General features: G+C 39.6%; 1 protein-coding gene across 1 annotated transcript; it reads left to right on the forward strand.

Moving 5' to 3' along the window:
• LOC139119042 (calmodulin-like) lies at positions 1-14,808 on the forward strand. The gene is made up of 5 exons (XM_070682658.1): positions 1-204; positions 3,946-3,976; positions 12,283-12,426; positions 13,464-13,706; positions 14,431-14,808. The coding sequence occupies exons 1-5, from the start codon at positions 202-204 to the stop codon at positions 14,457-14,459; spliced, it is 450 nt and encodes a 149-aa protein (XP_070538759.1). The 5' UTR covers positions 1-201; the 3' UTR covers positions 14,460-14,808.
• The last annotated feature ends 533 nt before the right edge of the window (positions 14,809-15,341 follow it).

Consider the following 15,341-nt stretch of genomic DNA (forward strand, 5'->3'; position numbering starts at 1 on the left):
AATGCGCAGGTCATCAAGCCGTGAACAGTCAGTTCTTGTTAACGCATATATAATAGCCCATCGAATATTTAAAGTCAACATAGCAAGGCCACGCGCTTTACAGACCTCCGTAGATCCCAAGCGTCATTTCCCCCTCTCTGTCACGCTCCTTGGAGGACCGATCTGATTATTTACAGTTTCGAAACACGGACGAAGCACACGATGGTAAGTACCACTCCCTTCCAATAAGCGCGGGTCGGATAGTGCAAGGAGCGACACGAATGACGTACAAAGGCCATTGCTACATTCAGACACAATTCCTCGTTTGGAGGGACTGTGATTCAAATAATTGAGGGAGCCATCTCCCATTTCAATGGTGCACCATCGAGGGGAAATCCAATTCACCATATATACAAGTATTAAAACATTTTTTCCTTCGGCGTTTTTCTTGATCACGGCATCGTAAAATTACAGTTGGTTAATGCGTCGCCCAGCCACCATTTCAGGAGGGTAACCGGAGAAGTCGGCCTGTTGCGAACTCGGCTAGCGCCGGCGCCGACCAACTCGGCCAGTGGGAGAAGTCGGCCAGGAGAAGTCGGCCACTCGCAACAAAGCAATATGATTGCATACGCATTCTCTTCACAGTTGAATACTTAATCGGCACATGCCAGTTTTTAAATTTTTGCTACCATAGTTTTTGTTATTTTGTCGGTTTAAACATTCAGAAAACAACGCCAAGAGGTCCCACGTCCACCCTGCAAACATGTACGGTCTGCCTCAGTGTTTCTGAACATTATGCCATTTCTTCAGTAAAATTTAGGTCGCTTTCGCATACAACTTTGGTGGGACTTCAAAAAAACACTCTTATAGATCATATATTCTAATTGGCTGCATACTCTACTGGCCGAGTTCGCCCACTGGCCGACTTCTCCAACTGGGCGAGCTCGTAATTGGCCGAGTTCCTCCACTGGCCGAGCTCGCAACTGGCCGACTTCTCTTGTATTCACCGGGAGCAAAATACATAAGAACGGTTCTTATTCAAGTGACCGTCCTATAATTTCAATGATGCTATAGTGAGACTGGGAGGTACAGCCTTACAATAATTTTCGCATTTGACACTTCAATCTGAATGTCAACATCAACTATCGGTATATGGCTTCCTTCGTCATGGAAATAGCAGGGAGTTCCTTCCAACCTCCGTGCTTCATCCAGAGACCCGCACTTGATCTTTGGTTTCAAGGGATGTGACACATCGTTCCTTTCAACATGCATGTCCACCAACAGTGGTAATATAATTTCAGGAAAAAAAACCATGATCGTTTATAGCCATTTACCCGCCAGGAAAAAGGAACGGTTCTGTTTGCTAATATTTCATGATACACTTTATACTGCTGTCATGGTCCGACAAGAAACGTTAAAATTTTGACACTTGACTAGGAGCTTTAGTCGTGACGTCGCAGTTTGCCGAACAGCAATACACGACTGAACCTGACATTGTCATTAGACTACGGAGTTCATATTTACCTCCCATGTTCAAACACATACAACCTCAGCTTGTAAAAATGATTATTCTCTCGGGTTGTAAAGTTCATCCTTACGGCACTAGGCGCCTCGAAAAGTAAAAGGCTTAAACTTGGCTCAAATTTTCCGTAAGAAGTTATTAAACAATTCCCTTTCGAAATCAGAGAGTATAAATCAGGGGTCAGCGTGTAAACTTTTGAACTAGAAAAACAAATTACGCAACATGCACCGTCATTATGAATTCAAAATGGCCAATGTTAACGCTATAGGAACAATCAAAATTCTCGAATTTCACAAAAATAAGCTGGTGAAAAAGTTCACTGACTGCATGAACATCAAAATGAGCCACCCCCTCCTCCAACGAATGGTAGACTGAAACAGTATCGTAAAAGTTTGAGATTTCAAATATCTGTCCCCGAGGCGCATTCCACTTCATGACCCCAGTCTGTATAAAACCTGCCATGCGATTTGTAATAATGCAGTGTCTTGGCTACAGAGGGATAATGGACTCTTTCCCTCCTCGACAGCTTTTCCGTCTTTCTATTGGATTACAAATAATTTACGGCGACAGGAAAGAACCATGCAAATCTGATGGTGAGGTGATTATCTGTTCAAGGGTAGAGGTCACCGTACCCTCACTGGCTAGGTTCTCGCTGCTTGCGTAAAATGTAATGAACTAGAAATTCAAAACCACACCCTATAGCTTGTATCGTGGTATACCCCCCGTATCTATTAGGCAAGCTCCGGTCCAAAATGTTTAACATGGTTCGCAAAACGTCGGTTTTATACATCAGCTGAAAATTTGAGAAAGTGAATAAAAATGCGAGTGATGGTGACAGATTATCGTCAAACAGCTATGATGAGTTTCACATTTTGAACTACAACACGACCCAATTATTTTAAAAGGTCAGGACGCAGAAATGGTGTATACATACCTGTCAGTGATGACGTAAGCTTTTACAATGCATGACGTCCAGTTACGCCACACCACACAACTAGCTACCCCCTGGAAGTGGACAATTAAAATTTATTAGTTACCAATATGGTTTGTAAAATATTATATTGTCATTTATTGTCTCATCGAATGTGTTGTTTGAGTTTGAAGTTTCATTTGGGCGTGGTATCGTGAAATACTTTGTCTCGGCGACAACAACAGATTGACTGAAGCACGCCGAGAGACCACCATCGTACTACATGTATCGCAAACAATGTAAGATTTACCCATAGACCCTTGCTCCAGGGTCCATGATCTACCACAGTCCTGCAGCACTACAAAAGAGCATGGAGGTAGTATGGGCAAGGGTCACAGAGAAGGAACATGTAAATTATAAACTACGCGAGCCAGAAGTACATGTAGATTTGATATTATTATGTAAATATTTGAAGATAACGCACAAAGACTAATTAATGTAATTTACGAAAGAACATGATGTTGCGCAACCGATACGCATACTACTTATTGTCATATTACACTTATATGAAACGATTTTTTCAGTCACCTGTTCGCCACTGGCAGATGTTTATCTTGGTCTATATGAAGCCCGATTAATTAAGTGATAAATAAACCCCTGTTCATTCAAATTGTTAGTTGCAAATGCAGATTTCCAGCCCGCCGACGTTTTAGTGCGGATGGGTGAAGTTTTGTTAATTGAATGGTGGGCGCTGGCTGCTATGACAGAGCATGCTAATGGATGAAATACGCATTGTTTTGCTCAGTACCGCTCTTTTATTGACTTTTGTGTTTGGGAAGTGGTACCGTCTGGCGAAAAGTGGGTCATTCACAATTTGGCAGCAATTTTATTAATTGCTATAACATATCATTTCCAGTTTCGGACGTAGTGATCATATTTAAAAAATTGATCATATACAAATACGAGACAAAATTTAAAACTCTTAATTTTGTAGAAAACTTTAACCCGAGCAAGAGAAAAACTCCTGTGTGTTCTTTGAAACCTTGGTCAAGTGTCAGATAATTTTACGGCAATTTTGATTTTACGATACTAAGAAGTCGCCCAGTCAGAATTCCAACATGTAATATTTTTTCCGATAAACGACATTTGACAATTATGGCTTTTTTGGATGGGGTGCCTTTGGGAGGGGATGATATGTTATTGTGTGGGGCGCACAATTTTTTACTTTGTTTTTAGAATGCCAAATCCTCTTTCAGTCCACAACAGCTTAGGTCAGGTGCAGGTTCGTTTTATTGCGAGAGCAGCAGCGCTGTGCACTCGGCAGTTTTTACTCTGTATTTTCAACGTTTACAGCGGGCAATCCCAAATCCCCTGTGTTCTCGTATAAGAACTTGATGACATTGACTATTACCGCGTTGTTAGTTCTTGGTTCTGCTTTAGAAGCTGTGTGCAGTTGTAGAGATAAAGCTGCTTCTTTAACACTTTCCGAAGATCTGATGATGGTTGACAATATTCGCGTATTACTTTTTTGTAGGCTGATCAACTTTCAGAAGAACAGATTGCAGGTGAGTGCACACTTATGACGTCATCAACATAGCATCTCAAGGCGCACCGCTTATTTATGATTATAGAGAATTAAGGGGGGCAAATATCTCTTGCTACGTGTCTCTCCGTTGATAGTAATATGCAAGCATCTCCCTGGGTGTGGGTGCACAGTCCTTGACAAAAACGAGACTATTTGTAAAGTCTGATTAAACTGTGACTGGAAAGTGCTGCGGTCGTCTGTTTCTACGCTCCCATAGCGCATATTACCAAAAATATTAATTAAACTTTCAGAGAAATAATATTCACAAAAGTTGTTGTAATTATGCGTGACTGGTAAATCGAGAGAAAAATACTCTATAAGCAGTTAAAAAGTAAGAAAACTATTCGCTATTATAAAAAGAAAAATCCTAAATACTCGATTGGATGAAATGTTCAAGTATTTGCATATTCATGCTGGAATCAGGCGATATCAACTTATGCTTATTGCTATCTATGGAATTCTTTTCAAGGTCATGCTGACATGTAAATATATGGCGCTATCAATATCATAGGAATTTAATACTTCTCGAGTGAAGCTACAACTCCAAGAATCGCAGAGCCAAAAGTCAATTAGTACATGTGTAAACTTGTTCACTTTTGTTTAAAACAAGTGTCGGCTGGATTGAAGTCGAGTTTCATAGTCAGCGCCCGTGTACATCTTTTGTTTGTATTCAATGAAAATGGCATTATTATTCTTCTTCGTTTCTTCTTCTGTGTTCGATACCTGAAAGGGCCGGCCGCTGTAACTTTCGTCAATTTATTTCCATTATAATATTTGTCATTAATGTCAACTACAGATTCTTGTTCGACCACCCCCACCCCCTCCAACCGATGGAGGTACACAGTATTCAGCATGACCTTTTGGGCTGCACATGTGTGAACTGCACCGTTATCGTTGACAAGTAAATTTTGGTTTGGACTAGAGTTCATATGTAAACAACGGCAGTACATTCTGCAATTATATACGCTGCCTTCATGAGATATGAATATTGGATGTGGCAACTTACTTTTGGCCAGTGAGGTATAGAAAAAGAATTTGCTGTTGACATATATGAAAACAAAAATCTTGAAAATAATCACCAAAAGTTAAAGCTTCTGGCCCTTTCATCAATATTCCGATACTAATATTTAACTTTATTTTAGAACACATAAAATATCACTCGGAATTTCACCGAAAGAAGACATAATTTCCTAACATTCGTCCAAAAGAGTTTCTCCATAAAATTAAATTCAATTAAAACAAGGCAGTATTGCTGAAGGCAATGAGTACTTGGGCCGTGATAGAGTAATTTTGAGGACAATATATACTACTATTCAAATATGGTCTTGAATTTCCTCCTGTCAATTAGGCATTTGATTAACTGGTTATTAAACGAAGCAATGGCATGACAACGGCAAAATATGTCTAGCAACTTTTGTGGAGTTTGAGGCAAGGGTTCTTTATTTATAGTGGAAATTGCTTAAACTCCTTAAATATTCAAATTACAGCAAATTTCTTTTGTTCTCGATGGTAGATGTCTAATATTTAGATGGGCATATTTAGATTTCTACCCTATAGTTATCCCTATATACCAAAAATCGGACATCCAGCTCTATTGGCTTGCTCAGAATTAGATATGCGCATAATTAATGAGTACAATATGTGGTGTCATAAGGTGTCCCATCATACCAAATATGAAGGGTGTAGCACTTGTGGTTACTGAGTTGTGGACAAATATATATGAGGTCAAAGGTCATTGAGGTCACGTGACATTTTGTCAAATAATTGTATTGCTAAGTTATTCCTGTATACCAAAAATCAGACCTCTAGCTCTATTGGCTCGCTCAAAATTAGATATGTGCATAATTAATGAGGTACAATATGTGGGTCATAAGGTGTCTTATCATACCAAATATGAAGGATGTAGCACTTGTGGTTACTGAGTTGTGGACAAATATTATATTTGAGGTCAAAGGTCATTGAGGTCACGTCACATTTTGTCATAATAATTGTATTGCTAAGTTATTCCTATATACCAAAAATCAGACCTCTAGCTCTATTGGCTCGCTCAAAATAAGATATGCGCACAATTAATGAGGTACAATATATGGTGTCATAAGGTGTCCTATCATACCAAATATGAAGGGTGTAGCACTTGTGGTTACTGAGTTGTGGACAAATATGTATATTTGAGGTCAAAGGTCATTGAGGTCACGTCACAGTTTTGTCAAATAATTGTATTGCTAAGTTATTCCTATATACCAAAAATCAGACCTCTAGCTCTATTGGCTCGCTCAAAATTAGATATGTGTATAATTAATGGGGTACAATATGTGGCGTCATAAGGTGTCCCATCATACCAAATATGAAGGTTTAGCACTTGTGGTTACTGAGTTATGGACAATAATGTATATTTGAGGTCAAAGGTCACCAAGGTCACATGATATTTTGTCAAAATGTCTGAGATATCTGCGTGAACTGATGGACTCACTGATGGACTCACGGACGGATATGACCCAATCTATAAGCCCCCTGGACTTTATCCGTGGGGACAAAAAACTGTGTCACTGCATCCTTTAGGCAATATGAATACGATGAGAAACTAAATTTTTATTTTTCTTGGCCTTATACATGGTAGTCTATAGAGAACTGCCTTATACATGGGAGTCTATGGAGGTGTAAACTAAAAGTCCTCTAACACGGCCAAATTCGATCGCATTGTGAAACAAATCGACGTGCATCTGTATGGGGTTGGGTACTATTCTTGTGCAAAGTTTGAAAGAAATTGACCAGGGCATGTCTGAGATATCTGCGTGAACGGACGGACGGACGGACTGACATGACCAAACCTATAAGTATAACACCCCAAGGACTTCGTCCTCGGGCACTAAAACAACGCAACAGTTATTACAGCTACACCGGCGATAGGTTCATATCTAGAGCCCCGTACGGTCTGCCGCCGTCGCTTGAAAACAATCTCATAAACCTGGCCATATCAACTGTGTATGGCAGCTGGATACTTGACTTCCCGGAGAAGGCGAGCTGTCACGTTCAAGCTCAGGATTATTTCACGATCAAATTTCAGTAAATTTACCTTACCTAGATGAAATTTTGTCTATAGGCTGAAATTTCGCCGAAGTTTGACAAAATTGCATCGATTTTTCAGGTTCATATCCGACATTTTTGAGTTTTGAGTGCAGACAGAAATAGCTACATGGCTGCGACCCCATGTTGACCCCTAGCCTGCGTACGATGCTATGTGCTACAGCTAACACACAGCATCGTACGCAGGGCTAGCGAGAGAGTTGCCGACATCGACGGTTATTTACGAGAAGTGAATAAAAGACTGTCATTTTTGGAAGCGATCGAGTAGCTGAGGTAGGCTGGGATACGACTTGGGCCCAAGAACGCTGAATTTCGGCAGTAATTTGGCTTTTTACGTCAAGTCCCAAAATGGATTTGAAGTCACCGACCCTACGTACGGGTCTTTTGCAGGGCTGTGGTGAGCGGGGCGATTAGCTGTAGCGGAACACACAGCATCGTACGCAGGGCTAGTTGACCCCAAGTGAAAATGTGTTCGCGATCAAGTCTTCCTATATTTTTTTCAGAATTTTCGACAAAATCATTGCTTCTTAAATCTTTTGTAAAATATAAAATACTAAAATAAAAATGCGATGTGCCATGTCTCCAGATTTCTAAAATATCGTTCGTTGACCGTTCGACGGAATACTCATTTCGCAAACTTGTGACGCAGTTGAAATTCAATACTGACCGCCAAATAATCTTAATGAGACGAGATCATTCTAGACATCCTCCATTCGCGTTAGAGTTCAGCTCGCTTAGAGTAGCCGATAACATTCTTCGGCCTTCGTTTAGATCGACCCTAATCTCTCCCATTTAGGAAATAAATACACAAGCTACCTTGACAAAACTTCGTGCACCATCCAGGACCAAACGCACTACAAATCTGTCTTGACGTCATCATCTCCTTACATGGTAATCGGCATACCGTATTTTTTAGCAAAGGAGACACAGAATACGTCGGAGTATTCAGTTTCAAAACGTATTACATTGTGTGATGTTGTCAAAAAAAGGTAATGTTACTGCAGTGGTATAAATTACAAAACACAAAAGTTCAAATCAGTTTATTTTGGACTGGCTTTACCCAACATTTCATATTGTTTCTTATGCCAGATTTGACCACGTGCTTACTGGCGACCCCTTTACATGCAAATTTTGTGTCAAATGGTGTGTTCTCCTGGAAAAACAAACGTACGATTTCTATATGAAGGAGGCGAAATTTGCCCTCAAACTCGAAACCACCCCTTTATGGGGTGTACCTAGCTATTTTGAACGAGCTTCTCGAATCTGCAGCTCTATTTCGAAATGATGGTCTGGTTTTCTCAGCTCAAGGATAAGTGTTCTCCATCGCTGTGGGCATTACTATTCTCAACTGGGGGTACAGTTTCCAGTCGTAATGTTTTTCATTGTGTCCGGGATATAAAACATTTCCTTTTCACACTTTTACTTGGATTAACACTAGTCCACATCTTGTCAGCGATTAAACATGTTTCAAGTTTAAATGTTAAATTCTGGTCTCGAGCCCTCTTGTTCGACCAAACTGAAATTACCCCTCCCACTTTGGCTCGTCCAGTGGGTGTAGCAAGGGTCGTGCCATCGCCTAGGAAACGGAGGGTGCATTAATTGTTGCATTTCGATGCACATTTTGATTATATTCAGAAGATTTTGTGGCAAAAACTCAGATAGAGAAGCATTAATATTCACATCTCACTTATTCAAGACTGGCCGAGAGCAGCACTTCCATTCAGTTACCATCATTACGCCATCTATTATGCCAAGAAAGATGAAGCCAAGACATTTTGCCCTCCCTGGTCTCAGCCAGAAATGGTTATACCTTACAGAGTTTTTCCCACGGAATGAAAACAAATGTACTTGGGCTGAGGCCCAAGTACAACAATATTAGTACAATATTCTATTCTTCGAAATTAGTTCCAATCGTTTTTAACACTGAAATTAGTCAGTACCAGTGTATATGACGGTACGTTACGTAAGGCTATGCATATAATTAGTATAGACCAAAGAATGGGACCGCATGTGTCATGTTTTACAAGAACACGATTTGAACTAATTTGGGAGAATTGGATCTTCAAAAGTATTGGGTGTCCTGTAGCTGAATGTTGAACTTACAAATTACTAAAAACACGAGAGCCACATTTGCATTTTAAACCGACCTGAGTTCACCATCCAATTATCCCTAATTAGTTCAAATCGTGCTCTAGAAAGATGATAAAACATGTGACGCTCTCCAGCACAGAGTGAGCATGACGTGATCGCAGATACAATACAATGTTATCAACTTCTATTAGCTGCCTCCCTATAGACTGAAAGATCCGTCGCTCGAGGGCGCTCTCGGAGCGAAGAGATCGCCCTCGCGCGAGAGATCTTTCAGTCTACTGCCTCCTATGCTTGCTTGAATATTTACCGAGCACAAAAGCCTCTAGGTTATGCAACGTGTGCTCTTGATCGAATATAAAAAAATGAAATTATACCGACTTTCCAATAAAAAATCAAAACAACTATTCTTGAAAAGTAATGAATTTGAAAAGAGCGGATACTGAACGTGTCGGAGCATAGGCTCTGACTTGGAGAGGATTTTTGGGTGGTTGTTTTCGTCATCGACTGATGTTGAGCCACAGCCTCACGCCAAACGCTCTTTTCAGCCAAAATGCGTCACAAAACTGAGAGTTTTGAACTTTTTCTCAAACTGTACAGAGGTAAACTTTCAACCGTTTTCTTTCGTAATAAAGATCTGTGTCTGGGATCACCGTGACAGTTTTGCCATTGAGTAAAATGCAAACAGGTTCAGAACATATATCAAAAAGGACGATTCTTTAGAAAACACACCTTCCTCGAACGAGGTTGCCGCGCCTTTATAACCACCGATATTCTGATTGAAAATCAAAATAAAATGAACAAAGGATATATATATATATATATATATATATATATAATATATATATATATATATATATATATATTATATATAATATATCAAACAAGATATACTATATATACATATATATATATATATATATATATATATATATATATATATATATATATATATATATATATATATATATATATATATATATATATAACGCTCTGCTTTTAGCATTGAGCACTGTAAGTTCCCACGAAGACATCTGTATTTGTTGATATTTTCTACCATGAAACATAAGCATACCCTTTAACATCCTAGTTTTTAGACGAAAAATACCTTAAGCACGCTGACAAACATAAAGATTTGGCATATGATAATTTACAAATTTTAAAAGAATAGGAAAGACGAGGTCGGTTTATTCAGATAAGATTCATTTTAATGTGAGAACTGTTGTCGGATAGAAACTGATCAGTGATTTGGATTGGTATACGTCAATACACTATAAGGTTAGAATTTTCTTTTAATAACTTACTCTCAAACTTCCCTGCTGACGAAGACGCGAAGAGGGCGCCGATCCGAGCGTGCGTTAGCAACATCGGAAAGTGCGTTGCTTCAATAATTGACCTGCATCTGATGGGATTTAATAAGGATCTCCTCTTCTCCAAGACTTAGAACTTTGACACCATGTTGTCGATAGTGGTTACTGAAAAAAAAGTGACATAAGCCCGAGAAACACCTCCCAAAGCGAGCTCGTTCTGCTATTGTTGTGCCATTGCGGCAATGCAAGGCAGATGCTTGTTTAGGCGCGTGTATACAATACAATCATGTATTGTTAAGGTAGGTGGCATACACGTAAATATCCGATAACAAAGATGCCTCTGCTTCTTGAACGTAAATCACTCACACAACAGTGATCGCATAAATAAGAGCACAGTATGGAATGCACAGTTGTGGTTTACAACCAATTATCGCGGCGTGCAATATTCTTTCGGTCAATTCAAAGTATAGCCGCGAAACAGCTAGTTTGACAACGAGAATACAACGTTTGTCGAATGCTCGGCTGAGCGAACACTGAATATACCACAACATTGTTGACGCTGTGCGCATTGTTTCGCTGTGTGCGTAAAGACCACTCCAGAGTTGTTCAGCCAACTCGGTAAACTCGCCGTGTTTGTCCGCCAACACGGACTTCAAACAATCTTTCAGCCTCAGAAAACAGTGTCCCGGGCGACTTTTGAAATCAAAGCAAGCGTAGAAATGTAGGGACGACGTGACGGGTGTTAAGGGTCCGCGGTCCAAACAGTTCGGTTCTCAGCGTCGTCTGATGACATTCGATAGTGTTTCGCTAAGTGTTCGCAGACCAAACGAGAAACGAAAACCAAGGCCCCCCGAAAAACGATGCAAGTGGTGAACTATTGAAGCTAAGTAGACGTTCTATATAAGACGTTGAACACGGCAGTCACACTACTTTACGGAGAGATGTCGAGATACAAGAAGCGACAGAACCGTCAGTCGTACAACACTGGGGATCAAACCTCTGTTTACATGAAACAAATTTTCCAACTAGTACCACGGGCGCAAGGTATGTTAATTGCGTGGGAGTATGTAGGGCGTGTTATAAATGTTTGTACAGCTATGGCAATGAAAGTCACTTTGATACATTCGTTTGTTTTTTTTAATCCAAATTAACATCGCTCACACGAGTTGCTTCAACTGTTGAGGTATTGAAAGGACCTCGCTTCGACCCACATATTCAGCATAGACCATTCTATGCAAGGAAATCAATTAATATTAATTAAATTATTGACAAAATGTTAACAAGATTTACGGCCCAAGTCCATTTAATTATCCAGTACTGTGCTGGTTAGATGCCTAGTGCAAAATTTCATGAGGCACGGAATCCAATATAGCTTTACACCGGGAATTGTACCCGCGGCTCTTGAACAAATGACCAGCCATTGTGAAGTCCTGAATAAAGGTTATTGGGGCCAGTTAGGTACAAATAAGGCCATTGTTGTGCCCACTGACTTAAAAACGGAGTTACAGTTCACCTCAGAGATTGGAATCAAAGTTCTGAAGTTTATTTTCATCCGGTCACATGGAAACGACATAAAAACAGGAAATGTATTTAAAAAAGTTAAAATATTGAATTTCCGTTTTTTAATTCAAAAGGAATAACCTCAGGGGGGGGGGAGAGAGAGAGAGAGAGAGAGAGAGAGAGAGAGAGAGAGAGAGAGAGAGAGAGAGAGAGAGAGAGAGAGAGAGAGAGAGAGAGAGCTCTACATGTCTGCGTCATCGAAATTTATAAAGTTTTTGAAAGCATGTTTTGGTTTTGGTTTCAGAATTCAAGGAAGCGTTCTCCCTCTTCGACAAGGATGGTGACGGCACAATCACGACCAAGGAACTGGGAACCGTCATGAGGTCACTGGGTCAAAACCCGACAGAAGCCGAACTTCAGGACATGATCAACGAAGTAGATGCCGACGGTGAGTTTTCGGTAAAGAAGGTTGTCACCCTATCTGGGGAAATGATTGCCAACATCTATCACATATTTTCAATCCGTACACATTGTTATAGTATAGAGAGGCTGTAATCGAAAAAAGCTGCATAACTTTTAGTGTTTTTAACGCATGTCCTCAGGCTCTATTTTTGTTCCATAATTGTAAAAAACTGTTTCTTGTTCTATTTCTAAAATTCAAGTCTACAATTCAATCAGTTTGAAACGACACTGTTGCCAACTGAAGCATGTAAGTTACAAATTGATCCGGCATTTAGTGTAGTATACCCCTTGAAACTGAAATATTTTAACTTTTACTGGAACCTTGCCAAGTGAAACTTTAACCATAATCTCAAGTTTGTATGCGCCTGCGTGACGGATATTCGGATTCTCAATTTTTTTCAATTCTTTTCTGATCTACCATTTGTGGGGCTCATTTTAAAGGTATTTGGAGTAAGAAAACGTTTCATCTCCATAGATTTTCGAATCTCGAAAATTCCATTTGTTCCCATAGAGTAACTCATGGATGGCGGCCATTTTGAATTTCAAATATATGGTTGTTTCTCGAGTACTAAACTTTTCACGGTGACCCCTGACTTTTATTCTTGATTTGGTGAGAGTATAGTTCAAAACTTTCATTTAGGAAAGTTTGATCAAATGTTTAAGTTTTTGATTTTTTTGAGTCGCAGACTACTTTAACAAATCAAGAATAAAAATCAGGGGTCACCGTGCAAAGGTTTGTTCCGAGAAGCAAGCAAGCTAACAGTTACTGATATTTGTATTCAAAATTGCAATCCCTACTTGGTTTACTCTATCGACGGAAGTAGAATTTTCGAATTTTACAAAACGGAGACAGTGAAAATTTTACCAAAGGTAAAAGATTCAAAATGAGCCCCACAACGGTAGACAAGAAAAGTTTTGTAAACATTTGAGAGTTCGAATGTATGTCCCCGAGGCGAATTCTACCTTAAACATCATGATTTGAGGGAGTTGAACTAGAATCAATCTTGTGTTTCATTGGTACAGGTAATGGGACCATCGATTTCCCAGAGTTCCTCACCATGATGGCGCGGAAGATGAAGGAAACGGACTCCGAAGAAGAAATCCGCGAAGCCTTCCGCGTGTTCGACAAAGATGGCAACGGTTTCATCAGCGCCGCCGAGCTGCGTCACGTGATGACGAACCTCGGCGAGAAACTGACGGACGAAGAGGTCGACGAAATGATCCGAGAGGCTGATATTGATGGCGACGGACAAGTCAATTACGAAGGTAGGGACGACTCCCTTGCTCTATTACAAATTTAAAGATATGTTGTCAGAATGGAGCAGACCATTTTTTCTACCGATGTGTTAAATCGAAATTGGGTTACATTCAGCTGGTACCCATGGACGAAATTTGATTGGTTTGACTGATTCATAATGAAAATGAATTCTCACCAAGGGCACTCAATCTATATGCAAGTATATTAAACGTTTTGCCGGAGAGGACAATTTGCTTGGTGTGTTGTTTGCATACTATTGAGTAGCAGTTATGTTGACCGTCGCCGACAAATGTTGCGAGTCAAAAAATCAGAAAAATCTGTCCTTTTGAAACAACATGTATTTTTTTGGAGTGGCTTCACCATATATGTGAAAGCGTGGGTGATTGGTATAGGTTGTAAAGTCAGACATGCATAGAAAGGCAGGGAACGCTGTAAATCCACATACTTCTCTCAACAGATGAGCATTTTGTTTGGTAAAAAACCACTCCCAACAACGTCCTTCTATATATGGCAGTCAGGTGTAACCATCTTTCGAAGTTCATCCTTATATGTTTATAGAAATATACTTACCGGCTCTAGAGACAATTTGTTCCAAAACCACTTTGAATACTTCATGTTTCAACCAAGTCAGAGTCCACCAGCCGGGGTAGACCTGATTGTATGTATTTTTGTCTCGCACGCACTTTCTATTCCTCGCTTTCAAATCACTGTAAAATATGTCTTTCTCCCCAGAATTCGTCAAGATGATGACGTCGAAATGATTCCCGGAAGATGGTGATGTTGAATTTGGATGAGCATTTCAGTGAATTGTGATGATGAAGAGCACAGACTTTACACTTTTATCATACTATGGTGGGTGGGGGGAGTTCTTAATAATTATTTTGGTGTTTGATCGGGAAGTACAATTATTTACGTGTTTTGTTTAGATATACCATAGTAAGGCACGAACATACACTCAAGCAAGTGACAATTGTCGTATCAAAAATTGGAACAACTTTATCACATCATTGAACTTCTAAGATTCGAATATTACAAGACTTTAATAGTTAATGAACATTTTGCATTTTCTCAAATAAACATAAATAGATTTTCTATCCTCGACAAACGAAATGTATTGCTGTTTATTTCAATCTCGGGTTTCGACTCTAATATTGAGGATCACCGAGTCTCAACAACTGATAGTTTGCTTTCCAACTGACAAGAAGAGTCTCTCCTTCACTATGTTTGTACGTTGAAATATGAATTAGCATTTTGTCCGAATGAATTAGAGACATACTGTGATGCTTTGCAAAAAAAAAAAAAACAAACAAAACAAACAAAACAAACAAAAAAAACACACACACGAAAACTTGTCGACACAGTTATTACGAAGATTCCACAGACAGCTCCTGAGGGCGTTCCCGAAATCCAAACTGTTTATTGATACTGAATACAGTATAATACCAACCCCGTAATGGTATCATCAGCGACTCCTGCTCCCGGAATGATTTTATCTGATTCATCGGATCTGCACATCAGCAAACGTTTACAATGTAACGTATAACTTTGTAAAATTACAACGAAATATAAAGGTGCCACCAACTCGTTGTGATACAAAATTTAAGAAAACTTACCATGTGTGATTGTCGTCATCTTCAAGACAC

The sequence above is a fragment of the Ptychodera flava genome, chromosome 19 (genome assembly GCF_041260155.1).
Source record: "Ptychodera flava strain L36383 chromosome 19, AS_Pfla_20210202, whole genome shotgun sequence".
Lineage (NCBI taxonomy): Eukaryota > Metazoa > Hemichordata > Enteropneusta > Ptychoderidae > Ptychodera > Ptychodera flava.

What these genes read in the sequence shown, in the direction of transcription:
- LOC139119042 (XM_070682658.1), top strand. An exon ending in TTCAGAAGAACAGATTGCAG is followed by an intron (nt 3,977 to 12,282) that starts GTGAGTGCACAC and finishes TTTTGGTTTCAG; the next exon opens with AATTCAAGGAAGCGTTCTCC. An exon ending in CAACGAAGTAGATGCCGACG is followed by an intron (nt 12,427 to 13,463) that starts GTGAGTTTTCGG and finishes TCATTGGTACAG; the next exon opens with GTAATGGGACCATCGATTTC.